At 36.1% G+C, this 26,410-nt stretch overlaps 2 protein-coding genes and 1 pseudogene across 11 annotated transcripts in view; 1 reads left to right on the forward strand and 2 right to left on the reverse strand.

Moving 5' to 3' along the window:
• CARF (calcium responsive transcription factor) overlaps window positions 1–26,410 on the forward strand; it is an 87,702-nt gene that overhangs the window by 27,588 nt on the left and 33,704 nt on the right. For 9 of the 10 annotated variants that reach the window (XR_006606351.1, XR_001181465.2, XR_006606350.1 and 6 more), the window contains 8 exons: window positions 1,136–1,256; window positions 2,328–2,457; window positions 3,883–3,967; window positions 10,099–10,288; window positions 15,326–15,446; window positions 18,744–18,887; window positions 23,366–23,599; window positions 25,123–25,285. Coding sequence is in view for 7 of the 10 variants with exons in the window: in XM_045078585.1 (XP_044934520.1) it covers window positions 1,136–1,256; window positions 2,328–2,457; window positions 3,883–3,967; window positions 10,099–10,288; window positions 15,326–15,446; window positions 18,744–18,887; window positions 23,366–23,599; window positions 25,123–25,285 (1,188 nt within the window). In the remaining 3 variants the exon portion in view is untranslated. Of the gene's footprint in view, window positions 1–1,135; window positions 1,257–1,441; window positions 1,509–2,327; window positions 2,458–3,882; window positions 3,968–10,098; window positions 10,289–15,325; window positions 15,447–18,743; window positions 18,888–23,365; window positions 23,600–25,122; window positions 25,286–26,410 lie in introns of those variants that run through there. The other variant, XM_004764191.3, reaches the window with a different exon arrangement.
• LOC123391670 (cell division cycle protein 123 homolog) lies at window positions 17,863–18,444 on the reverse strand. Its single transcript, XM_045078929.1, is given in 1 exon segment — window positions 17,863–18,444. A coding segment is annotated over 1 exon segment (582 nt).
• LOC101683890 lies at window positions 19,925–21,897 on the reverse strand (annotated as a pseudogene).

The raw sequence follows: 26,410 nt of genomic DNA on the forward strand, positions 1-26,410 counted from the left end.
AACTCAGGCTTGCTTGGGGGAGGGGGTATGGAGAGGGTGTTTGGGTTATGGACATTGGGGAGGGTGTGCACTATGGTCAGAGCTGTGAAGTGTGTAAGCCTTATGATTCACAGACTGGTACCCCTGGGGCAAATAAAATATGTTAATTTAAAAAATTTAATTTAAAAAAGGCCCTCTTGGTAAGTGTGTTGGAATGATTACAAAGAATTACTTGAATAAGAATTGAGGCTCGTAGACCTTGGGTAAAACAGTTACACTGTGTCAATAGAAGAGTAATATGTTAGGTAATAAAGTGTACAGGGTGTCCAGAAAGTCTGGAAATTTAAGATAAACTTGTCTTCAAATGGAGGACACGTATTGCATGGAGCACTGGATGTGGTACATAAACAATTTTTGAACACTGAGAAAAAATAAATTAAATCTTAAAAAATATATTAGTTTTGTTTTTCAAATGTTGGGCTCAAAATCGTTTTTTGTTTTTTTTTTTCCAGCTTTAGACAGCCTTTTAGTTGACCCTTTTAGTTGAACTAAATTTAGTTCTCTAAATTTAAGGGAATAGATTCAATGTTAAGCTGAAGGAAAAAATAGAAATAGTAAACATAATTTTTTTTTATATTTTCAGACTTTTGGGGCATTCTTTGGTATTCCTTATGGACCAAGACAGAATATATAAAAATTCAAAGATATAAAAATAAATTCTGTTTAATTAGACATCTAACAAGATACATTGTGAGATACGAATGAAAGTGACATAAAATACAGAACAAATAGGGATATAATACAGTAAGTAGAAAAAAAGCAAATACATTAAGTCCTGTGAGATTCTTGTTCACATTACTAAGTAATTAGACCTCATACATGTGTAATGATTAAGACCATAGGTGGTTAAAAAAAAAAAAAAAAAAAAAAGACCATAGGTGGTTAAGATCATAGGACACAGAGTCAAACTACCTGTTTTGAATCCTAGCTTTAACACTTACCAGCTCCGAAAGAGTACCTCAGTGTTTTCATCTACAAAATGAGGGAAATAATAGTATCTACCATACAGATAGGCATGTCTTTAATCATTTATTTAGTAATAATTGTGTTAAAGCATTGTTGGCTTATGCATTTGATTTCTTTCTTAATGTTCAAGATGATTGTTGCCAACCCCTCAGAAAATGGACAGGTGCTGCATGTAATTCCATCTACACAGACAGGAATGGCACAAGTGATTGTACCTCAGGGGCAGCTTGTGGATGTGAATAGTCCTCAGGGTGAGTAATCATGGGATATATGGGATTTAAGAATGTTTTAAAGAACAGATATATATATATCAGAAAATCACCTCATGAAAGTTCGTGCTAAAATCAATCTCTTTGGGTAAGGTTGTGAACTGAATAATTAGAAAAAGTTTCTTAGCCCAAATAAATTTCAAGTTCATTTTTCAACTCCTGTCTAGGTTAGCTGTCTATTTCATTTTGGAATTCTGTGAAGCTGGTTGACTCTTGCTTCCTCCCAAATGACCAGTGAGCATAAAATAAATTCTTTTTAATTATAATAACAGTAATAACAGCTACAATAACAAGATTATAGTGATAATAGTTACTGGAGAAATTATTATATTTGTATTTTTATCAATATTGTTGTTAGCCATGTGATTCATTACTCTTTTATTTAACTATTTTTTTCATCCTCTTTGCTCTTCTTTTTTTCCTTCAGACTCAGAAAGGAGAATCATGCTCCCCATTTTTTTTTTACTCTTTCTTAACCTATTGATAATATTCCTGTTAGTTCTTTTCTTTTACTTTTTTTCCTTTTCTATCTAATACCATTGCTACACTGTTTCATCGTTCATTCATAGCTAATGATTTAGAATAGATATTTTTACCTTAGTGATATGGTTCTTCGCCTTTGTTAATAGTTAAAACTTAAGGGAAAAAACAGTTTGAAGACAAAATGAAAAACATGGTATAAAAATGAAAAAAAATGTTTGATACTAACGATGTATTATATGCTGGCTAGTTGAATTTTTAAATTTTTTTTAAAAAAATGAAAAAGTTTTATACTTTCCTATTATATTATGAAACTGTTAACATAACAATTGTACCACTTTTATATCCTAGCTGTTCAATATAAGCTTCAAAAATGTAATTACAAAATTTCAGTAGTCAGTATTATAATTTGAAGTTAAACAGATTTATTAGGGAAATTCTCAATAAAACATTATAAGTTTTGGCATCTTTATCTTGCCTTTCGTATTTCAAATCGATGAGTTCTACTTAGTTACATTCTCACGGACTTAATCAAGATACTGACGTTGCATTGTTCTTGTTATTGCTGTTAAGATGTCTCTGAAGAGAAGTCCAATGATAGAAATGTACCAACTGTAAGAGTGGATGTTCTAGCAGATAATACCAGTAGTTACACTCTTCATCCACAAGCGTCTGTCACATTGCCCAAAAAGACAGTGGCCAGGTGAGTCCACGGGAAAGAGGAGTTCATGTTTTGAAATTATCATGGAAATCTTTTTAAAAATTATCATATCTAAAGTGAGCTGACTAAAAAAAAGATTATAAATTCAAGAAACAGAATAAACTATCATCAAATTGTCAAATATCTTTAATTATTTAAATGACATCTTGGCAACTTAGGAGACTGTTTTAGAAGCTATGTCAGGGGCGCCTGAGTAGTTCAGTGGGATAAAGACTCTGCCATCGGCTCAGGTCATGATCTCAGTGTCCTGGGATCGAGTCCTGCATGGGGCTGTCTGCTCAGTGGGGAGCCTGCTCATCCCCTCCCCTGTCTGCCTCTCTGCCTACTTGTGATCTGTCTGTCAAATAAATAAAATCTTTAAATTAAAAAAAAAAAAGCTATAATGTCTAATGTGCTACTTTTCCTCAGTGACACTTGCCTGTTGTCTTTTGAAGCAATCTGAAAACATCTGGCACTAATAGAGGTTTTAGAAGAAATATCCATTCTAAAAAAAAAAAAAAGAAATATCCGTTCTAGTTCCTAAAATGTTTAATGGTTCATCATCTTTTTATGTATTTAATTCCTCTGTGGTAAAGTAATGAAGTGTTTTTTGATAACATGTTTCAGCTTTTATTTTTGCCTTTAACACTATAATAATTTAGGCAAATGTAGATATGGATTTTGTATTACTTATATTCTTTTAACTCTTAAAGACAGTATTAAAAATTTATACACTAGTAATTACATTTTGTCTTAGAGCTTGACATAGTATCATGTTAACTTAATGAGTCACCCGAAGATGTTTTATTGGCTCATTTTTTCGTTAAATGAAAAACAATTATATAATGAAATAAAATGAGAAGACTACAAAATAAGATTTGAAGGAGATATTAAAATACTTAATTTTGTTGGGGCTGTAGATATTTGGAAGAAAAAACATAGGCCTTTTCTTTTTTTTTTTTTTTAAGATTTTATTTATTTGTCAGAGAGAGCGAGCAAGAGCGAGCATAGGCAGACAGAGTGGAAGGCAGAGTCAGAGGGAGAAGCAGGCTCCCTGCAGAGCAAGGAGCCCGATGTGGGACTCGATCCCAGGACGCTGGGATCATGACCCGAGCCGAAGGCAGCTGCTTAACCAACTGAGCCACCCAGGCGTCCCCATAGGCCTTTTCTTTAGCAACTAATAAAGTAGTGCTGTTTAAAGAAAATTATAATTAAAATACACCCACCAACTCTATTGTTATTATTACAGTTAAGATCTTATATCTTCTAACCATTTGTGCCAGCCAGATACCCCTGTTATTACAGTTTCTTACTGATGACCTCAGTATATTTTCTGTAACACTGGCTAAAGGGATAAAACGGTTGAATGTCGTATGTGTGTTTGTGTGTGTATAATATATATTTATGTATATTCCTTCCTTGTCCCAGAATGCTTGAAGAACCCTTTCTGGCTCCTCTCCAGCCACTTTCTTCTAACACACCTATGTGGGCCTGCCGTCTTAGGAGCTGTGAGGTGAGTTAAAAATAATCCTTACCTAGATTCATTAAATTGATTATTGCTATAATGCATCCCAAAATGTCCACTTTTGACTGTATCTGTAATACTTTGTTTTAATGCTAACTCTGACCTCATCTGTTCTTTTATTCCTTAGAGAGTGTAAGCTCTGTTAAAGCAGAGATCATATAAATTCCTTCATGCTTCACTATCATTTCTTCTCTTGCATGTCTTCCATGCAAGGTAATCTTCATTATCATGTTTTTCTACTTTTTATTTTTTGACCATTACTTTTTCTTTACTTGTACTTATTTCTTTTCATATTCTCAATGAAAATACTTTAAGTTTTGCTGTTTGACTTTATTTCTCTACATTTTATCCCTTGGAGAGCTGATCAACTTTGTTAACTTTCAACTCTCACTTTTATAAAAAGGATTTCCAAATCTTTATCACTGGTTCTTTAATTATGCCCTTGCCCCAGATCTCCAGCTACTTAATTGGAGCTTTACTTAATTTCACTTCAATTCACCAGGTGCTAAACAGAAATTACTATGTCACAACTAGCTGTACTTTTTTTTTTTAACATTTATGTGTTAAGGTTTTTTAAAAATTTTATTTATTTATTTGACAGAGAGAGGAATCACAAGTAGGCAGAGCAGCAGGTAGAGAGAGAGAGGAGGAAGCAGGCTCCCTACTGAGCAAAGAGCCCGATGCAGGGCTTGATCCCAGGACCCTGAGATCACAACCTGAGCCAAAGGCAGAGAAGTCCAACCCACTGAGCCACCCAGGTGCCCCAACTAGCTGTACTTCTAAACTCCTTATCTGTTTAATGACAAATACCTTTTCCTTAGACATTCAGGCAGAATGTTTTATTTTTTGTTTTATTTTTTCAAGATTTTATTTATTTATTTGACAGAGAGAGAAAGAACACAAGCAGGGGAGTGGAAGAGAGAGAAGCAGATTCCCCATTGAGAAGGGAGCCCAATGTGGGGCTCAGTCCTAGAACCCTGGGATCATGGCCTGAGCCACCCAAGCACCCCTAGGCACAGTGTTTTATTTTATTTTATTTTTTAAATTTTTTTTAGAGATTATGTATTTATTTAACAGCGAGAGACATACAGTGAGAGAGGAAACACAAGCAGGGGGAGCGGCAAAGGGAGAGGGAGAAGCAGACTTCCCACCGAGCAGGGAGCCAGATGTGGGGCTCCATCCCAGGACCCCAGGATCACGGCCCCCCAAAGGCAGAAGCCCAAAGACTGAGCCACCTGGGCGCCCCCACAGTGTTTTAGATTAAATTCTTCCTTTCCCATACTAAAATAATCATCTGATTCTTTTAGTTTTTCCTTTAAAGTATCTGTTTTGGGATGCCTGGTGGCTCAGTCAGTTAAGCAGCTGCCTTTGACTCAAGTCATGATCCCAGAGTCCTGGGTTCAAGTCCCACATCTGGCTCCCTGCTAAGCTAGGAGTCCACTTCTCCCTCTGCCCCCTATTCCCTCTGATTGTGCCCCACCTCCTGACAAATAAATTACTTTAATTTAGAAAGAACCTAATAAGACATTCTTAAATAAATAAAATCTCTCTCTTTTTATGGAGTGATTGGGGCCTCCTTCTTCATAGACTTTTGTTATCTAGAACTTAATTATGGTAACAGCCTTTACTTTAATCTCTGACTCTTCTATTTCTGGGGCCTACTGTCTAGTTTTCTAAAAATACCTTCTTTAAATATTGCTTTCATTATTTCTTCTCACTGCCCAATAAGTTCAGTGTCATTTTTTCCATATCATTCACCACTATACATGGCTTTCAACATCTTCCATAATCTGGTATTATCTTTTCCTGTTTTATTTTCTTACTTTTTTTTTTTAGAGATTTTATTTATTAATTTGACAGAGATCACAAGCAGGCAAAGAGGCAGTCAGAGAGAGAGGAGGAAGCAGGCTCCCTGCTGAGCAGAGAGCCCGATGCGGGGCTTGATCCCAGGACCCTGGGATCATGACCCGAGCTGAAGGCAGAGGCTTAACCCACTGAGCCACCCAGGCACCCCTATTTTCTACTTTTCTCCCAACTCATCCTTCATTCTTGTTAAGCCTTGTCTTCCTCATTTGTACAAACACTTTAGAATCTTCCTTTATCTCTGCCTTGACTTGTTTTTGTTGCCATTTCCTAATCTGGTTTATTTTCTTCTGTTTCCTTTCTAACTATTCTTAAATCCTAATGCAAGTCCTGTGTATCTTTTCTGTAAAGAATTATTATTTTAGCTTTTACCTATTTATCTCTTTAAGTGCCTTGGTATTTATTATCACTGCCATTCTTAATTAATTGCCTAATTATTTGTTCATCATTACATAACATTTAGACTATACACTTTTGAGAGAAGAGACCATGCTTTTGTACCTGTAAACTGTACATGATAATGACTAATTATTAAAATCCTTCATTGTTTTATTTTTTATTTTTATTTATTTTTTTTTTAAGATTTATTTATTTATTTATTTGACAGAGAGAGAGAGAGAGAGGGAGACAGAGATCACAGTAGGCAGAGATTCAGGAAGAGAGAGAGGGGGAAGAGGCTCCCTGCTGAACAGAGAGCCCGACGCAGGGCTTGATTCCAGGACCCTGAGATCATGACCTGAGCCGAAGGCAGAGGCTTAACCCACTGAGCCAGCCAGGCACCCCAAAATGCTTCATTTTTTTATTCAGATTTTCAAAATGGAAAGGAAAAACATTACTTCCGTTTTAATATTTTATGAGTGTTCTAATAATAAAGTCTAATGATGTGACATATCGTATTGAGTAGAACAATTTTAGTATTGTTGCTTTTCTTTTTTTGTTTTTTTTTAAAGATTTAATTTATTTATTTGACAGAGACCAGAAGTGGGCAGAGAGCCAGGCAGTGGCGCGGGGGGAGCAGGCTCCTGCGAGCAGAGAGCCCGATGTGGGACTCGGTCCCAGGACCCTGAGAGCATGACCTGAGCTGAAGGCAGAGGCTTTAACCCACTGAGCCACCCAGGTGCCCCAGTATTGTTGCTTTTCTAAGTCATTTATATATAAATCTATTTGTACAGGTAGGTAGACAGATTTTTCCCCCCCTCACACTTTTTGTTTATTATAGTTTTTCACAGGTTTCCAAAAGTAACTATTATTGTTGTTTGATGAGGGTTTTTTTTTTTTTAATATTTATTTATTATTTTAGAGAAAGAGAGAGAGAGCATGAGCAGGGTGAAGGGGAGAGGGAGAGAAGAGAGCGTGTCAAGCAGACTCCCTGCTGAGCCCAGGCCATCATGGGGCAATCAGAGTTGAAACCAAGGGTCACATGCTTAACCGACTGAGCCACACAGGCGTCCCTGATGAGGATTTTTAAAATCATTATTGTAAACTTTACAGAATGCTATAGACATTAAAGCATTAGCAATTAATGTAGTCAAATCAGCTTGTCTTAACAACCATGTGTGTTGTGTGGCTTACCTATTGTCATACATCTTGTAAGAAATTCATCAAAACTGTCCAACAGAATGAGTATCTCTATCAGTAAAGGATTCTTTCTTCTCTCCTAAGCTGTATAGTAGTGAAAAATAGTTTTGATTAATGGCTGAGAAAATATTTTCTGCATTTTGCTTCAGAATATTGTTTAATAGTGGCATCTGGGTGGCTTAGTCTTTTGAGTGTCTGACTTTGGCTCAAGTCGTGATCTTGGTGTCCTAGGATCAAGCCCTGCGTTGGGCTCTCTGCTCAGTGGGGAGTCTGCTTGCCCAATTCCTCTCCCTCTGTCCCTACCCTCCACTCATGCTCTCTCCCTCTCAAATAAATAGTCTTTAAAAATATATATAGATAGATATAGTTTAATAATCCTTTTTACTTTCTGACTTTTCATTTAAATTGTTTTTCCATACGCATTTTTTAGGTTTGACCAAAGTGTACTAGCTGGATAAATTTCAAAACTGTATTAAACTTTTTTATCTCCTGGGGGTACCTGGGTGGCTCAGTGGGTTAAGCTTCTGCCTTCTGCTCAGGTCATGATCTCAGGGTCCTGGGATCCAGCCCTCCATCGGGCTCTGTGCTCGGTGGGGAGCCTGCTTCCCCCTTTCTCGGCCTGCCTGCTTGTGATCTCTCACTTTCTCTCTGTCAAATAAATAAATAAAATCTAAAAAAAATATATATTAAACTTTCATCTCCTGATAGAGATCTGGTTATATTATACTAATTCTGAATTTTTCTTTTCATTGAAAACATTATAAACTCTGTTCATTTTCTGTGTTAAAAAATGTTAATAGGTGGACTTTATGTTTCTACTTGTATTTGCAGTTGATATTTGATGAAGAAATATCTGGGCTAGAAAAATATTTGTAAGACTAGGAATTTTTATTATTATTATTATTTTTTAAGATTTTATTTATTTATTTGACAGACAGAGATCACAAGTAGGCAGAGAGGAGGCAGAGAGGAGGAAGCAGGCTCCCTGCTGAGCAGAGAGCCCGATGTGGGGCTCGATCCCAGGACCCTGAGATCATGACCTGAGCCGAAGGCAGAGGCAGAGGCAGAGGCTTAACCCACTGAGCCACCCAGGAGCCCCCAGATTGTTTCTTCTTATTATGACCTAAAGTACAGCCACAATAGTGTTTTTATTAAATATATCCTTACAGGGTGAAATATTTAGTCTAATAAAAAGATTCCTAGTCCCATATCTCTGGTCTTGCTCCCTTTAATGGAGAAACATACATGGAGTCAGTTGTAGGTCTATGTGCCTTTTAGTGCAGGAGATCACAGTTAATAGATATTTCTCTATTGGTATGGAAAAAGCTTCTACTTTTGTTAAGTTTACTTACATGTTTGTGGAGAGATAATATCAGTTATTCACACTATTTACATCTTCCTTGTTTCAGGAAGAATGAAGATAGCTTACCATAAAATATAGTAGCAAGGTGGAAATTAAAATAGGAACTAAAGAATAAAGAAAAGCAAGAATGTAACCATAAAATGGAAGTAAGAAATGTATATCTTAATGAACTGTGGGTATGCATGCACACATACATATATATGTGTGCACATACACACATACTTTCCTATAATTTAAGCATTTACATTTCAAAAAGGAGAAGCCCAGTTATTAAATTCTGTGTCCATGGGTGGCTGGGGGGCTTAGTGGGTTAAAGCCTCTGCCTTCGGCTCAGGTCATGATCTCAGGGTCCTGGGATTGAGCCCCACATTAGGCTCTCTGCTCAGCAGGGAGCCTGCCTCCCCCCTCTCTCTCTGCCTGCATCTCTGCCTACTTGTGATCTCTCTCTCTCTCTCTCTGTCAAATAAATAAATATTAAAGAAAAATAAATTCTGTGTCCATTAGATAAAAGTAATTAATTTCCATAAAATAAAACCATTAACTATTTTTGGTACTAAGTTCAGACAATTTTCTCTCAGAGAAGGATCTTCTAAAAAAGAATTTTGATAGGGACGTCTGGGTGGCTCAGTTGGTTGGACGACTGCCTTTGGCTCAGGTCATGATCCCGGAGTCCCGGGATCAAGTCCCACAACAGGCTCCCAGCTCCATGCGGAGTCTGCTTCTCCCTCTGACCTTCTCCTTGCTCATGCTCTCTCTCACTCTCTCTCAAATAAATAAATAAAATCTTTAAAAAAAAAAAAAAGAAGAAGAAGAATTTTGATAAAATGAGCAAATTCTTTTATATTATTTAAGAGATACTATCACAGTTTTCATAAGCTTTCAAAAGATTGATGTCATACCAAAATTAATTTTAGCAAAAGAAGCCCCATAGGAAACCAGTACTTTTACGGCTAGTTTTGTGCCGATCTTTTTGGATCCAGAGGTAGGATTTTAAATATACGATGAATGGATACACAATGTGTTCTTCAAACTATCCTCCCTAAATATTATTTCTCTCAAGCAAAATTTTGATACTGATGGTGTGGTCATGAGTTTGACATTATATTCTCTAACATTTGGAGAATATCTACTTGATAATGCTAGTTAAAAGCAGAGCAGATACACTGGTTGTAATAGATCATTAATCTGAGAGGACAATGACAGTCTCTTTTGAAAACTGATGAGTCTTTTATCTTGGACAACCACTTAATTTAATTTTTTGTACAATGAAACATATTTGCTAATAATTTTGTTATTTAATTTCTACCACATGCAGAAAATTGGAGATTCATACCGTGGCTACTGTGTAAGTGAGACCGAATTAGAAAGTGTTCTAACATTTCATAAGCAGCAAACACAGAGTGTTTGGGGGACCCGCCAATCTCCAAGTCCAGCCAAGCCAGCTACACGCTTGATGTGGAAATCTCAGTATGTCCCATATGATGGAATCCCATTTGTTAATGCAGGTACTTTTTTAAGGGAATTATTTTAAAAGGGTCAGCACTGCCATGATCCATTGTAAAAATATGGTTTTCCTAAAAATTTCCTACCAAAATGTCGTTTTTGTGAATGCCAACTAAATGTTAATTGATGAAAATGCATGTTAAACTAAAAAGAAAACTTAAATATGACCAATTATTTTATGAAATTTTATTTTAATATATTAGAATAAATAAATAATACTTCCATAGATACTATGCTGATACATAGAAAATAAAAATATTAACAGAGCAATTTTATTATTCTAAATAGGTATATCTGTTGCATTTTTTTTAATCCAGTCCAGATATTCTCACCTCCCTTGATTCGTCTTGTTGGACAAATTTGTATTCATTTTATATTTTATAGCTCATAACTCTCAAGTTACTGTGTAGAATTTGAATGCATTCTGGTGTTATACAGAATTGTAATATTAGGATTCTCAAGCATCAAATGTGTTACATATGCTAGTCAAATATTGGGCTAGTGTATTAAAGGGGTAGAGTTTTGTGTGTGTGTGTTTTTAAGATTTTAAGTAATCTCTACACCCAGTGTGGGGCTTCAGCTCACAACCCTGAGATAAGAGTTGCATGCTACACCGAATGAGCCAGCCAGATGCCCCTAAAGTGGTGGAGTTTCAGTTTCCAGAGATTCACCCTCAGGCTAGTCAAATCCCAAAAAACATGACGACAAGTGATTTATTTTAGGACTGGGGAAATACTGATTTAGTGGAAGAGTTGCAGTCTCATCTTGGACCTCTGAGGGTAAAAAAAGATATGTGGAGGAATATGAGGTACATGTAACCTTTTCTGCCCAGGTTTCATCAGTATTCTATAAAAGAAATACAACATTTTCCCCCTCCCTAGTTCTAATCCCCATGCTAACTCTCCACAGGCAGCCACTACATAAATTGGGGGTATATCTTTCCAGTCTGTATTTTTATACTTTATCACACATATTTGTATTTACAATAATGTATTTTATTGTTTTGAATATTTTGAAATATTCATAAATGGTAAACTGTGGACATTGTTATGTAAATTTTTGCTCACCCTTATTTCTTGAAATCCATCTATAATGATGCTTACAGATCTTAATTTAACGAGTACATAACGTTCCAGCATATGACGAAACCACAATTATTTTTCTACTAATGATCATTTAGGGTGTTTCTAATTTTCAATATTACAAAGAATGCTATAGTCAAACAATATACATTTTCTTTTGAAAAGATGTAAATAAGTTAATAGTGCATGCATTAAAGTGGAAATGCTGAGTTGCAAAGTATGCCCATTTCATTTTTACAAGATTATCTCAAGTTGCTCTCTAAAGGGGTTGTACAAGAGCCATCCCCCAAAAAAGAAATCTTGCATTTGCAACAACATGGATGAAACTAGAGGATATTACGCTAAGCGAAATAAGTCCGAGAAAGACAGTTATCATATGAACTCACTCATATGTGGAATTTCAGAAGCGAAGCAGAGAATCATAGGGTAAGGGAGGGGGAAAAGAAAGCAAGACAAAATCAGAGAGAGAGACAAACCATAAGAGACTCTTGTTCATAGGAAACAAACTGAGAGTTGCTGAAACAAACGAGAGGGGTGAGGGATTGGGGTAATTGGGTGATAGACATTAAAGAAGGCACATGATATAATGAGCACTGGGTACTATATGAGACTGATCAATCACTGACTCTACCTCTGAAACTAATAACACACTGTATTAATTAGTTGAATTTAAATTAAAGAAAGACCACCTAGTAAAAAAATAAAAAATAAAAAATAAAGTGGTCGTACAGATGCAAAATCTGTTCTCTAAAATTTTTGGCCACATGTATTTCAGAATTTTTGGAATGTAATATATTACAGAATACTCAACAGCAAGTATTCTGTTGACCCTATCACATAATCGAACATAGTAATATTTTATGGTTAGTAACACTAAGAGGTACAAAGATTATAAATAGTCACATAAAGTTCAGGTCAGGTTTTGCAATTAAATGCATTCCAAAAAATTTTGTGTTCTGAACTTCTTCAGTTTCAGAATTGTACATGTGGAATTAGCAACCTGTACCAATTGTTACTTGTTTCAGCAATATATGAAAATTTCCCTTTCCTTCATTTACCTTATGACACAGCATTGTCAGACTTTAAAAGTCTTTATATTCTGGAAATTTTCATATATATAGATATAGATACATATCTAAAAGTAAAGGTAACATATCTAATAGTATGTGTGTGTGTGTATATCTATATATGTCTGTATCTCAAAGTGAAGGTAATAATATGTAGAATCCTATGACTCCCTGTATCCACCATCCAGCTTCAACAACTATTAGCATATGATCATTCTAGACTCATTTATATCCCTACCCACTTTTTCATTCCTCACCCCCAAGATGATTTTATAGCAAATTCCAGATATCCAGTTGCTTTATCTATAATTACCAAAGTATATATTATATTCTAAAATAAATATCTCTAAGAGATAAGGATCTTTGTATATGTACATATATACAATGACAATCACATTATCGTAAAAGAATTAACAGTTTTTTCTTAATGTCATAAAATGTCCAATGTCACATTTCTTTACTTATCTAATAATTCTTTTTCCATAGGTTTGTTCAAATTCACATCCAGACAGATTTCACAGTTTACATTTGGTTTTATCTCTTGAAATTTTTCTAAAAATCTCTCTCCTCTTTTCCCCCAGGTAGTTTATCATGTAGAGTTTTCTATATTCTGAGTTTTGTTGATTCCATCTCTGTGCTGTAGTTCAACATGTTTTTTAAAAATCCCCTATATTTCCTGTGGACTGTTAGATCTAGAGGCTTGATTAAATGAAGATTTGATCTCCATTAAAGTATTTTGCAAGAATATATCATAGGTGTGTTCTGTACTTCTTATTGCTGCCTATGTGCAACACCTTTTTGTGATGTTAAAATTCATCAGTGGATTCAGTTATTTTAGAATACTGTCAGATTTTTTATTTTTGCCAATGTGAAGAATGTGAGATGGTATTTTCCTATTGCTTGAATTTGCATTTCCGTATTTACTAATAAAGTTGAACATCTTTTTATTTGTTCATTTAATATCTTTTTTCCTTTCTGAATTGCCTATTCATAGTCTTTACCCATTTTTCTGTTTGGTCCTTTATTATTATGTTTTTTAATAAATTTTTAAAAAGATTTTGTTTATTTGGCAGAGAGAGATCACAAGAGGCAGAGAGGCAGACAGAGAGAGAGAGAGGGAAGCAGGCTCCCTGCTGAGCAGAGAGCCCAATGCGGGTCTCAATCCCCAAATCCTGGGATCATGACCTGAGCCGAAGGCAGAGGCTTTAACCCACTGAGCCACCCAGGCACCCCTGGTTCTTTATTTTTAAAAATTATTTGTAGCTCTTTAAATTCTCCATATTAATTCTTTATTATTATTATTATCTCTAAGTTAATATAAATTCTAAAGTTTATATTTAAAATTTCTAAGCTTTAAATTTTAAAGTCAGCTTTATCAACACTATTACTTATGATTCTTTTTTATTTTATATTTGAAAAATTTGCTGTACTAGAATAGGATATTTTACTTTTTAAAGCCATAAACTATATAGTTTTCACATACACTTATTTATATTCTACTGCTGTGTAACAAATTACCCAAAACTTGATGGCTGAAAACAAAAAACATTTATCTCAGGTTTCTGTGAGTCAGGAATCAAAGAGCAGCTTAGCAAGGTGGTTCTGCCTCAGTTTCTTTCACAAGACTGCAGTTGAGGTGTTGGCTGGAGCTGTAGTCATCTCACCATTTGGCTGGGGGAGGATCTGCTTCCAAGCTCACTCAGGTGGCTTATTCCTTGCCACATGGGCCTCTGCACAGAGCTGCCTCACTGTAGACAGTTGATTTCGCCCAGAGAGACCAATCCAAGCAAGAGCAAGAGCAAGAGAGTACCCAGGATGGAAGTCACAGGCTTTTTATAACTTATATCAAAAATAACATCTTCTCACTTCAGCCATGTTCATGAGAAGTAAGTTAAGTACGTTTCCATTGGGAAGTCAGTCAGTGTAGCCCATGCTCAAGGGGAGGGAATTAAACAAGGACGTGATTAACGTGACGTCATTTTCAGGGATCATTGGGCGCCGTCTCAGAGGCTGGTTATTACATTATTGTAGTCCCCCCTTATCCGCAGTTTCACTTCCAAGGTTTCAGTTGCCTGTTCTCAACCACAGTCTGGAAGCAGATGATCCTCCTTCTGACGTAGTGTCAGAAGGTGAATAGTAGCCTAATGCTATGTCCCAGTGCCTTTGTCATTCACCTCATTTCATCTCATCACATAGGCATTTTATCATCTCACAGCATCACAAGAAGAAGAAGGGTGAGTACAGTACAATAAGATATTTTGAGAGAGACCCCATTCATACAGCTTTTATGACAGTATATTGTTAGAATTGTTCTATTTTATAAGTTATTGTAGTTGCTCTCTTACTGTGCCTAATTTGTTAATTGAACTTTATTATAGGTATATATATAGGTAGGAAAAAACATAGTTTATATAGAGTTTAGTATCGTCCATCCTTTCAGGCATTCACTGTGGGTCTTGGAACGTATCCCCCGCGGATAAGGGGGGACAACTGTATTCTAACAGTACAAATAGAAATAAGGAAAAATTATAAAAGAATATAAAACTTTACATAACAATATTTACTAACAAATGTAGCTTTTGCTAATTTCTACTTATGGAGTGGTGAAATTTTATTATTAAAAACCATATGTATGTAAATATCAGATAACATTCAGTAACTGTGGTATTTGTAAATTTCTTTAACCATAATGTACTTTTGATAAATACTATATAATCTTTTAAACTTACATGTTTATACATCTTAGTAAGACTTACTGATGTTTTCTTTCCTTAAAGTTGTGTAATTGAAAGTATAAATTTGGACATTGCCACCACTGAGTTATTTTTATTCTAGTGTCTAGAACAGATGGATATTTGAATTAATATCAATAGTTGGTTTTGGCCCACAGGGAGTAGAGCCGTGGTAATGGAGTGCCAGTATGGGCCAAGGAGAAAAGGTTTCCAGTTAAAAAAAATCAGTGAGCAGGAGAGCAGGTCTTGTCAGCTCTATAAAGCCACTTGTCCAGCCCGGTAAGCTTTATTTTCTTTAATTTTCTGTTTATTAAGTATTTATTTTCTAATAACTAATGTGCACATTTTTATTGCGTTTAAACAATGCCAATAAGTGTACAGTACAGTATGTTTCCTTTTACTTCTACTCCCTATGTCCCTTTTTATTTATTTGTTTATTATTATATTCAGTTAGCCACCATATAGTACATCATTAGTTTTTGATGTAGTGTTCAATGATTCATTAGTCCTATGTCCCTTTTTAAGGCAACAGCTCTTAGCAGCTTCCTGAGTAACTCTCCAAAGATATTCTGTGTATGTGCATGCGTACCTATCCTCCTTTATACTCAAAAATGCTGAATCTCAGTAAAACTTATTAATATTTTCTTTCCTTAAAGTTAGGTAATAGTAGGTGCTCGTTAGCTCAGTAGGTAGCATGTCAGTCTCAAAAAGTTAGGTAGTAGTATACTTTCTTTCCTGCTCTGAATTCACATTGCTTTATTTCTATTCTAAATGCCTATTGTGGTTATTTACTGCACAACTGTTTTTGCTTCACACTAGTGTGAATGTAATGACATATACCACTCTGTGCTTTGTTTTCGTTTTTGTTATTTCATTCCCAATATATCTCAAAATTGTCTCCATATCTGCACATGAAAGGACTTGTTCCTTCTTTGCATTTATTTATTTTTAAAAAATTAAAATATAATTGGCATATAACATTATATTAGTTTCATGGTTCCTTCTTTTCAGGAGCCATACAATATTGCATTTATGGATGGATTGTCATTTACTGAATTAGTCCTCTAATGATGGACATGTAAGATCTGAAAAGTATTCTTTATTATTATATACAAAGCTCCAGTTAATAACATTATACCTATTTGTATACTTGTGCAAGTACATCAGTAGAGTAAATTTGTTGAAATGAAATTGCTAGTGCAAAGGTTATATTATTTTAAATGTTTACAGGTGGTATTATGAAGACAATCGCTCTTTAGAAAGATTTTAACAATAATATTCATACCAGCAATGTATGAGATCAACACAATTAAGTTTTAGATAGACTAAGACTACAGATTGGTGATTGCTTTGGGTGAGAATGAAAAATTGGAAGCAATAAAAGATTTTTGTAATGTTCTTTCTAATTTATTTTTAGACATTGAAAGTTTTAAATTCTCAGATAAAATTTTTAAAGATACCATATAAGGGTTGGGTATAGTTAATCTTTGAAATATTTTATTTCAATGTCACATTTTATATCACAAACCTGTACATTCTCAAGAAGTTCTTCAAATTAGTTCAGAAGAGTTTTCATAACTTTAGGTAATATTTAAACCTGACTGTGAAATAAAACTTTTAACTGCTTTTAAATATAAGCAGTATAAAACTTTAGATATAATTTGGGAGAAAACCTCTCTGTGTGAAGAAATAACTTTATTCGCTATATTCTTCTACAAGTACTTTTTGAATATCAATTGTGCTCCGCAACACTTTGGGTGCCATGGGAAAGAGGGAGACTGAAAGAGGTACTAGATTTTACTTAATCATGGGAAACTTAAAATATAGTTGAGGCAGATCAGAAAACAAAAAACTGTTGGAAAAGATAATGGTATAGTATATAGTACCAAATGTGTCAGTTAGCTAACTCAGAAGAGAAGGAACATATCCATGCAAATTCATTAACAGGGAAGAAAGCACAACTTAACATGAATGCTGAAGTTTAGGTTGCTTTTGGGTAGATAAAGAGTGAGAGGGGAGATATTGTAGGTCAGGAAATTACATGAATAAAGATATGATGTGATTGTATTTTTGGTATCAGAGGAGGAAGGAACATTGAAATGATAAACTTGTCTGAAAAAAGCAATTTTACATTTGAAGTAATTGAAAGTTAGATTAGGTAAATAAGCTAGAATCATATGGGATGCCTTGACTGCTGCCAAGAAATTTGTACTCGATTAAGAGCAGGTAGATTCTTCAACAGAGAAGTACAAATGTGAAGAATTATTGTAGTATTAATATATCAAGTAGATTTAAGGAACGGGACCAAGAGGCCCAGAAGGAGGCTATTAAATTAATCTAGGCATGAGGTTTTTGTTTATGTTTAAGGTCTAATTATCATTTATTTTTACAAGTAGCAAAGTTCCTCCCTTTTTTCCTGGCTTATTGTATATGAATATAAAAAGGTATTGATTTCACACTGCCTCCCACTCCAACAGAATGGGGTAACAGGAAGTTGTGAGTTGAAAGTAGCCTCCTAACACCAAGGTGATTTCCTCTTTACCTGGGACTTGAACTCTGGTGCTCTCATCAGTCATCCTCTTACCATTTTCTTTTCAGTTTATGAAAATCAATGAGTTTATGAGCATCCTTCCCAGTAGACGGGTCTGCAAATTCTTTGGGAAGTCAGTAACTCATGGAAGACAGGGTTGCACTGTCACTTTACGATTTGTGTAACGGAAGGCTGAAGAATCAATTCATACCATTTTCCAAGAATAAGCTCATATTCTATACAGAGATGTGGAGAATCATCAGTACAATGAAAAAATGGTTGAATAAAGTTGTGAGTGATGAAATCAGAACTCTTGAACAGTAGAAAGACTTCACTGAGGGCTTTACATTTCAGAGAACTGTTCATTGCTATCCAGTACATATCCCATGGGGCACTCCAGTTAAGTTTAGGAAATACACCCCCCCCCCATACACAGGAGTTGGTAGCTTCTTGACCTTTAGTGGTGACTTTGGGAAATCCTGGTGCCATAAGGGTATCTGTGTTCTCATCATCCGACCACTGTATTTCTTCTGCCTTATTATCACTGTTTGGCTAAGAACTTGTTGGCGGATCTTCTCATCCTGAAACCACCAGAGTTCCATCATCAAGTAAATAACCCTTCACATTCTGAGGAGTGGAAGAATGACACGTAATGGTAAGGCTTCCGAACAGCGGCTGCCACACAGAGAACTGACAGTGCAGCACATGTTCCTTCTTGATCCTCCAGCTGCCACAGCTGCTGCCCATCCCCTCCCAGAGCCCCCGGCACGAGTGTTTTATGGCTTCCAGGAAAATTGGGAAGAGGCAAATCCAGACACAAAAGTTAATATCCATAAATATTCAGATATTTTTCCTGATGTCTTGATTATTGTTAATTTGCTAAATATTGCGCACTGAGAATATGGCTTATTTTTCAACATAATCTGCTGAATGCTCTCTCTAGTTTAATTGATTTTTCTCTAAACTTCAATGCATAAACTTCCACTTGGTAAATTTGATTTTCTTGATATTATAATGAAAGAAATTCTTCTTTTACTTACAAACAGGATTTACATTAAAAAGGTACAGAAGTTTCCTGAATATAGAGTTCCTACAGACCCCAAAATTGATAGGAAAATAATCCGAATGGAGCAGGAAAAAGCCTTTAACATGTTAAAGAAGAACTTGGTAGATGCTGGTGGTGTTCTTAGGTATGACATTTATATTATTATTTTATTTTTACAAATTTATTAGCTCCATTTACAAGGTATTTTTAAGAGAAATTATAAGTATGTCTTCTAATTATTTCATTAAGAATGGTTTTTATAAGGGAGGTGTCTCATTAGCAATTCCCTAAGTATTAAAATTTGCCACAGTGCAAGCCATTGAGTTTATCAACCACGTGTTCTGATAATGCTTACCAAAGACTTACGAATACCATATGGAAAGTTTTCCCCAAAATGACAAATATGCCTTTAGCAACACATATAATTATATATTTCATACTTTGTTTCTGATTTTTCTTAGGAGCCAAACTTACAGTCACCTATGAATATATTTTTTTTAACCCATCTTTGATTACCTAAGTAGCCAGAAATTAATTTTAAGCCCTACATAAAATTGCATTTTATATACTTTTTATGCTTCACAGTTTACATAAGAAGAATATTGGCTGGCTTGCTTTCTTTTCTTTATGTGTTCATCCACAGGAGGAATTTACAGTAGCACAATGGGATTAAGTGCGATATAGTTTTTGTAAAAACAAAATAAACCAAAAAAAAAAACTTTTGGATATGGACACCTGGGTAGCTTGGTTGATTGGGTGTTCCAACCCTTGGTTTCAGCTCAGGTCATGATTTTGGAGTTGTGGGATCAAGCCATGTCAGACTCCATGCTCAGTGGGGAGCTTGCTCTTCTCTCACTGCCCAACCCCAGGCTTGTGGGTCCACTTTCTCTCTCTCTCATAGACAAATCTTTAAAAAATTAAATACATAAGTATGTAAAATGAACCTTTGGATATATGAAAAATGAGTAGCCAATAATTAGATCATTCAGTTTGGAGAACATTGCATATAATTTTTTTTTGCCAATTTTAAATACAGTTTTATTTAAGACATTGCATTTTCCATTTACAGTGCTTATAAAGTGCAATGTTTATTTCCTTTCCTGTGCACATATTCCATATTCAGGTATCAAGAATACCCAGTTTTTTGCTAGAGCAGCTCAACTCTACAGCTGCTATGGGATTTGCTACAAATTTGGGTCCTTTGAATATTGTGTGTGGAACAATGCTAGACCTATTTATTCTCAGGTTGCTTTAATCAACCTCTTCAATGGTGGGCCCAGAGGAGGCACCACCAGAGGGAGGAGCTCCACCACCAAGGAAGCCTCCAGGCACTCCTCCTGGCATGCGCCCTACACTCTGGTACAGCTTGGTGATGATGGGATTGCAGACTTTCTCCAGCTCTTTCTGCTGGTGTTCAAATTCTTCCTTCTTGGCAGTCTGGTTCTTATCAAGCCGGTTGATGATTCCATTGCACTTGTCAAGAATCTTCTGTTTGTCTTTATCATTTATCTTGCCCTGAAGTTTTCCATCTTCAACAGTTGCTTTCATGTTGAATGTGTAAGACTCAAGTGAATTCTTGGAAGACACCTTGTCCTGCTGTTTCTCATCTTCAGCTTTGTACTTCTCAGCTTCCCCGACCATGCGCTCAATATCTTGCTTGCTAAGCCACCCTTGTCATTAGTGATGGTAATCTTGTTCTCTTTGAGGATACCATTAGCATCAATATCAAAAGTGACCTCAATCAATGGGACACCACGAGGGGCAGGAGGTATGCCTGTGAGTTCAAACTTTCTAAATAGGATGTTGTCCTTGGTCATGGCACGCTCTACCTTCATACACCTGAATAAGCATACCAGGCTGGTTGTCGGAGTAGGTAGTGAAGATCTGTGTCTGTTTGGTAGAAATGGTAGTATTATGCTTAATGAGAACAGTCATGACTTGTCCAGCAGTTTCTATGCCAAGAGAAAGTGGAATGACATCCAACAACAGCAAACCTTGAACATTTCCAGGTTTGTCTCCAGAAAGGATGGCTGCCTGGACAGCTGCACCATAAGCAACAGCCTCGTCAGGGTTGATGCTCTTATTCAGTTCTTTTCCACGGAAGAAATCTTGGAGAAGTTTCTGAGTCTTGGGGATATGGGTAGAAACACCCACCAGGACAGTATCGTGGATCTGAGACTTGTGTAACTTGCATCCTGAAGGGCTTTCTCTACAGGGTCCAGGGTGCCACAAAACAGGTCAGCATTTAATTCTTCAAACCCAGCATGAGTGATAGAAGTATAGAAGTTGATTCCTTCATACAGAGAATCAATCTCAATACTGGCCTGGGTGCTGGAAGAAAGTGTACGCTTAGCACATTCACAAGCAGTACAGAGATGACGAACTTCCCCTTTGTTTTCACTGATATATTTCTTATGTTTGCGCTTGAACTCTGCAATAAAATGGTTGACCATTCAGTTGTCAAAGTCTTCTCCACCTAAGAAGTGGTGGGTGTCTCCAACTGTGCACTTAACCTGAAAGATACCATCTTCTGTAGTAAGGATTAGCACATCAAAAGTGTCACCTCCTAAGTCAAAGATCAGCGCATTCCTTTCAGCTCTAACTCTTTTGTCTAAGCCATAAGCAATAGCACCAGCAGTTGGCTCATTGATGATTCAAAGTATATTGAGACCAGCAATAGTTCCAGCATCTTTGGTAGCCTGACGCTGAGAATCATTGAAGTACACAGGTACTGTGACAACTGCATTGGTAACTGTCTTCTCAAGATAAGCCTCTGTAATTTCCTTCATTTTCATCAAAACCATAGAAGACACCTCCTCTGAATAGAAGCTTTTTGTCTCTCCCTTGTATTCTATTTAGACCTTGGGCCTGTCAGCATCATTCACCACCATGAAAGGCCAATGCTTCGTATCAGATTGGACAACAGCATCATCAAATTTCTGTCTAATCAGGCATTTGGCTTCAAAATCTGTGCTGGTGGGGTTCATCACAACTTGATTCTTTGCAGTGTCACCGATCAATCATTCAGTGTCCATGAAGGTGACATAACTTGGGGTGGTTCGGTTTTCCTGATCACTGGCCATTATTTCCACTTTCCCATGCTGGAAGACACCCACGCAGGAGTAGGTAGTGCCAAAATCAATGCCAATTGACATGGTTGCTTCTGTGTAGGCCTGGCTCAGCTTGAGAAGAACACAGCAATCCAAAGATCTAGCCCCACATTCAATGAGCTGGAGAACATTGCATATAATTTTTAAATAGCCTCCATTTTACGCAGTATCAGTCATTGCAAGCACTTTGTACAAAAGTATCAATTAAAACAGTATCCTACCAGATCATCTCATTTTCCTAGCATCTGTTCTTTTGCACTGCAATATGAAAGACCTATATTCATCTTCTAGTTGATCCTCTTGCTCATTGGAGCAATAAGAGCTGTGTGCAGTAGAGGGGCTATGGAGTAATAGAGGTAGTATATTGAGCTCCTGTTAGGGAAGATTCTCCCACTGAGCTCAGCCTTGGTAGACTCCGAATTATAGCCACCTTTTGTTTGGAAGGATTATAGGTGGAACATAGAAGTTATAATTTGGGGACAAAATTATAGAAGAATGGGAAAATACACAGTTTAGAAGATGATGACTTTAAAAGTCTCATTATTTTGAGGTAAATTTAATTAGCATGAAATTTAAAATACCATTTTCATATATACTGAACTCCTATACCCTCCTTAACTAAAGGGCCATAGTGAAAATCTATAAGGTTTTATGAAGATTTTTATTTAATTGGATAGAAAGCCAACTTAGAAGAGTCAAGCAGGGGCGTGGGGGTGCTTGGGTGGCTCAGTTGGTTAGTCCAGCTCAGGATGGTGAGATGAGCCCCAAATTAGACTCCATGCTTGATACAGAGTCTGCTTGAGATTCTCTGCCTCTCCTGCCCTTTCCACTCTCCTTCTGCTCCTTCTTGCCCCCATGTGTGCATGTGCTCTCTCTTTCTCTCTCTCAAATAAATAAATTAAATATTTCTAAAAAGAAGAAGACTAGAACATTTTAAATTTTGTTTATATCTATTCTTTTTATTTTTTTCAAAGATTTTATTTGTTTATTTGACAGAGACAGTGAGAAAGGGAACACAAATAGGGGGCATGGGAGAGGGAGAAGCAGACTCCCCACTGAGCAGAGAGCCCGATGCGGGGCTCGATCCCAGGACCCTGAAATCATGACCTGAGCTGAAGGCAGAGGCTTAACCTGAGCCACCCAGGTGCCCCGATATCTATTATTTAAAAATTTAGTTACATTTACTTAGTATGATATATAATCTTTTCTTAAAAGATTATTCTTTTTTTTTTTTTTAAGATTTTATTTATTTTATTTGACAGACAGAGATTACAAGTAGGCAGAGAGACAGGCAGAGAGAGAGGAAGGGAAGCAGACTCCCTGCTGAGCAGAGAGCCCGATGCGGGGCTGGATCCCAGGACCCTGGGATCATGACCTGAGCCGAAGGCAGAGGCTTTAACCCACTGAGCCACCCAGGCGCCCCAAGATTATTCTTTTTCTTGTTGAGTTTTAATATAAATAACTATGATTCTTGCCTTCATCTAGTAACATAATTTTAAATATTTCTTATCAGGTGGTATGTACAGTTACCTACAAAGCAAGCCCATCAGTACCATGAATTAGAGACTTCCTGCCTCCCTTTGCCACCTTCCCCTTTTCCTGTGTCTTCTCTTGAAGAAGAGGGAACTGCAATTAGGGATGAGAACTGTGCATTACCCTCACGTCTACATCCCCAAGTAGCACACAAGATTCAAGAATTAGTGTCACAGGGAATAGAACAAGTATATACAGTAAGGAAACAGCTAAGGTACAGTAAAATTATTCTTTTACATTTTTCATTATTGTTTGTTGGTTTAAAAAATATATTTATCATCATAGACATTTTCCAAGATATGTGGTATCAGAATAGTTAAGGAATATAATTTATTAATTCATTAAAATAATCTTATTTATGAACTGATCATTTTCTAGCAGATATTTGGCAAGCTGTGAGTAATGATTCAGTTTACTCATTTGAAATATTCCATATTCAAATTTAGCAAATTGGACTATTTCTGAATTATGTATAAATTGAATTACATAATAAATGCTATTAGAGAAAAAAAAAGCCTTTGTAGAGCCAAAAATTTTAAAACCTAGACCAGGATACTTACTTAAGCTATTTGAAATGCAGTGAAACTGTATTGTAATAAAAGAACATGGATAGTTCTTTGTATGATGGAAGTTTAAATGTAGCACTCTGGTCCAGTGTTACCGATTCTCAGGATACAATACTCATGATCGCATTTATTCTTGCAACTATATAAAGTGGATGTATTTACCTCCATCCCGCACATAAGAAAGCAGGTACTACAAGTGGTTAAATAACTGGCTCGAGTGGTAGAGGCAGAACTGAAATCTAGATCTAATGCTACAGCCTGTGCTCTTTTACTGTGATTTCTGGTACTTAACTGGCATTACTCCTACTGGTTATTATGTAGTCCAATCTGAATAACAATGAATATATTTCCTAGGATTATGTCTTAGTTAATACATGATTTTCCCAATTAGCAGTTTTCTCAGACATCTTACATTCATTTTCATTGGGGCATTGTTAGAACAGAGCCAAGATTTGGTAAAGTCGTACATTATTTACTAAACTTAACCCTTAAGAACAGAGGTGTAATTCAGCTCTACAGTATGATCTATAGAATGTAATGCATAAACCATTTAAATATTGGACTTTATAATTTTTTATATATTGATGTGTCAATGCCACCTTCTATTTCTATATTTTTCTTTTGTCTACTTAAATTCAATTGGGTCATATTTCATATTGTGATGTCTTTTGGCAGCAGAGCAACATGATGTTTATACAATAAGCTGGGTGTAGGCCCAGGCTCTCATGCTTTCTGGCTAAATGTATAACTTTGGCAAATTATTTAACTTCAACAGCCCTTCGTTCCCTTATCTGTAAAGTGTGAATGATAATTGCACTTATCTCACAGGATTATAGTCAGCATTAAAGGAGATCCTTGATGTGAAATGTTCAGTATACTGCCTGACATAGCATTCAAAACATATTGTGCTTAAACTGACAATAATGATTCCTATAAAAATGTCCAAGCTTACTCTAGATATAGAGGTATTTAATCAATGAAAGTATTATATTGCTTTAATCTGTATGATTTATTTGATTTAATATGCAGAAAAAATTAAGGGGAAAAATATAAATTATAAAGCTGTAAACATAATTTACAGAATTTTATGCTAAAAAAGAACTATTTTCTCCTTTGATCTGAAGTGTATTACTAGGCTGTTTATGTTTTTATTGTTTTATGCTCTCCACAGAAAATTTGTAGAAAGAGAACTATTTAAACCTGATGAAGTACCTGAGAGACATAATTTATCCTTTTTTCCAACTGTAAATGATATTAAAAATCACATCCATGAGGTACAGAAATCCTTGAGAAATGGAGATAATGTGTATAACTCAGAGATTATTCCAGCAACGGTAGGATTACAATTGTAATTCTTTGTTTTATTATAGAATCTTTCTCATCTTCTCTTACTATTTGGCCTAATGGGGTGGTTGTTATTAGGCCATATAAATAACTGTAGCCATATAAACATAAACATGTTTATATAAACATATAATCATAAACATATAAAAATAGTAGTTTTTGGGTGCCTTGGTGGCGCATTTTATTAAGCATCCAGCTCTTGGTTTTAGCTCAGCTCTGATCTCAGGGTGACACAATCGAGCCCCGCGTCAGGCTCCATTCTCAGTGCGCAGTCTGCTTGAGTTTCTCTCTCCCTCTTCTTGTGCTCTTCCCACCCTGAGCTCTCTCTCTCACTGAAATAAATCTTTAAGATTTTATTTGTTTATTTGACAGAGTGAGAATGCGCACAAGCAAGGGGAGCAGCAGGCAGAGGGAGAGGGAGAAGCACACTCCCCACTGAGCAAAGAGCACAATGTGAGACTCGATCCCAGGACCCTGGAATCATGACCTGAGCCAAAGGCAGCTGCTTAACCGACTGAGCCACTGAGTCACCCCTGAAATAAATAAATCTTTTTTTTAAAAAAAGGAGGGGCACCTGGATGGCTCAGTCAGTTAGGCATTTGCTTTCAGGTTGGGTCATGATTCTAGGGTCCTGTAATCAAGTTTCTTGCATAGCAGAGAGTCTGCTTCTATTCTCCCTCTGTCCCTGCTCCTTGTGCTCTCTCTCTCTTTATCAAATAAATAAATAAAATCTTTTTTTTTTTAAGAAAAAATAGTCGTTTTTCTTTTTTTTAATTTTTTTAAAGATTTATTTTATTTTACTTATTTATTCGACAAAGAGAGAGATCACAAGCAGGCAGAGAGAGAGGGGAGCAGACTCCCTGCTGAGCCAAGAGCCTGATGTGGGGCTTGATCCCAGGACCCTGAGATCATGACCTGAGCCGAAGGCAGAGACTCAACCCCTGAGACACCCAGGTGCCCCTAAAATATAAAATCTTTGAATTAAAAAAAAAAATAGACAAGTTTCAGTAGAATAGTTCAGGCTTGAATACACAAAGGGATGGTGTTCATTCTATATGCCGTCTATGGACATCAATTTTATCTCATTCTGTGAAACTCTAATTTCCCCCAGAATA

Source organism: Mustela putorius, unplaced genomic scaffold (genome assembly GCF_011764305.1).
Source record: "Mustela putorius furo isolate JIRA1106 unplaced genomic scaffold, ASM1176430v1.1 tig00000275_pilon_pilon_pilon, whole genome shotgun sequence".
Taxonomy (NCBI): Eukaryota; Metazoa; Chordata; class Mammalia; order Carnivora; family Mustelidae; genus Mustela; species Mustela putorius.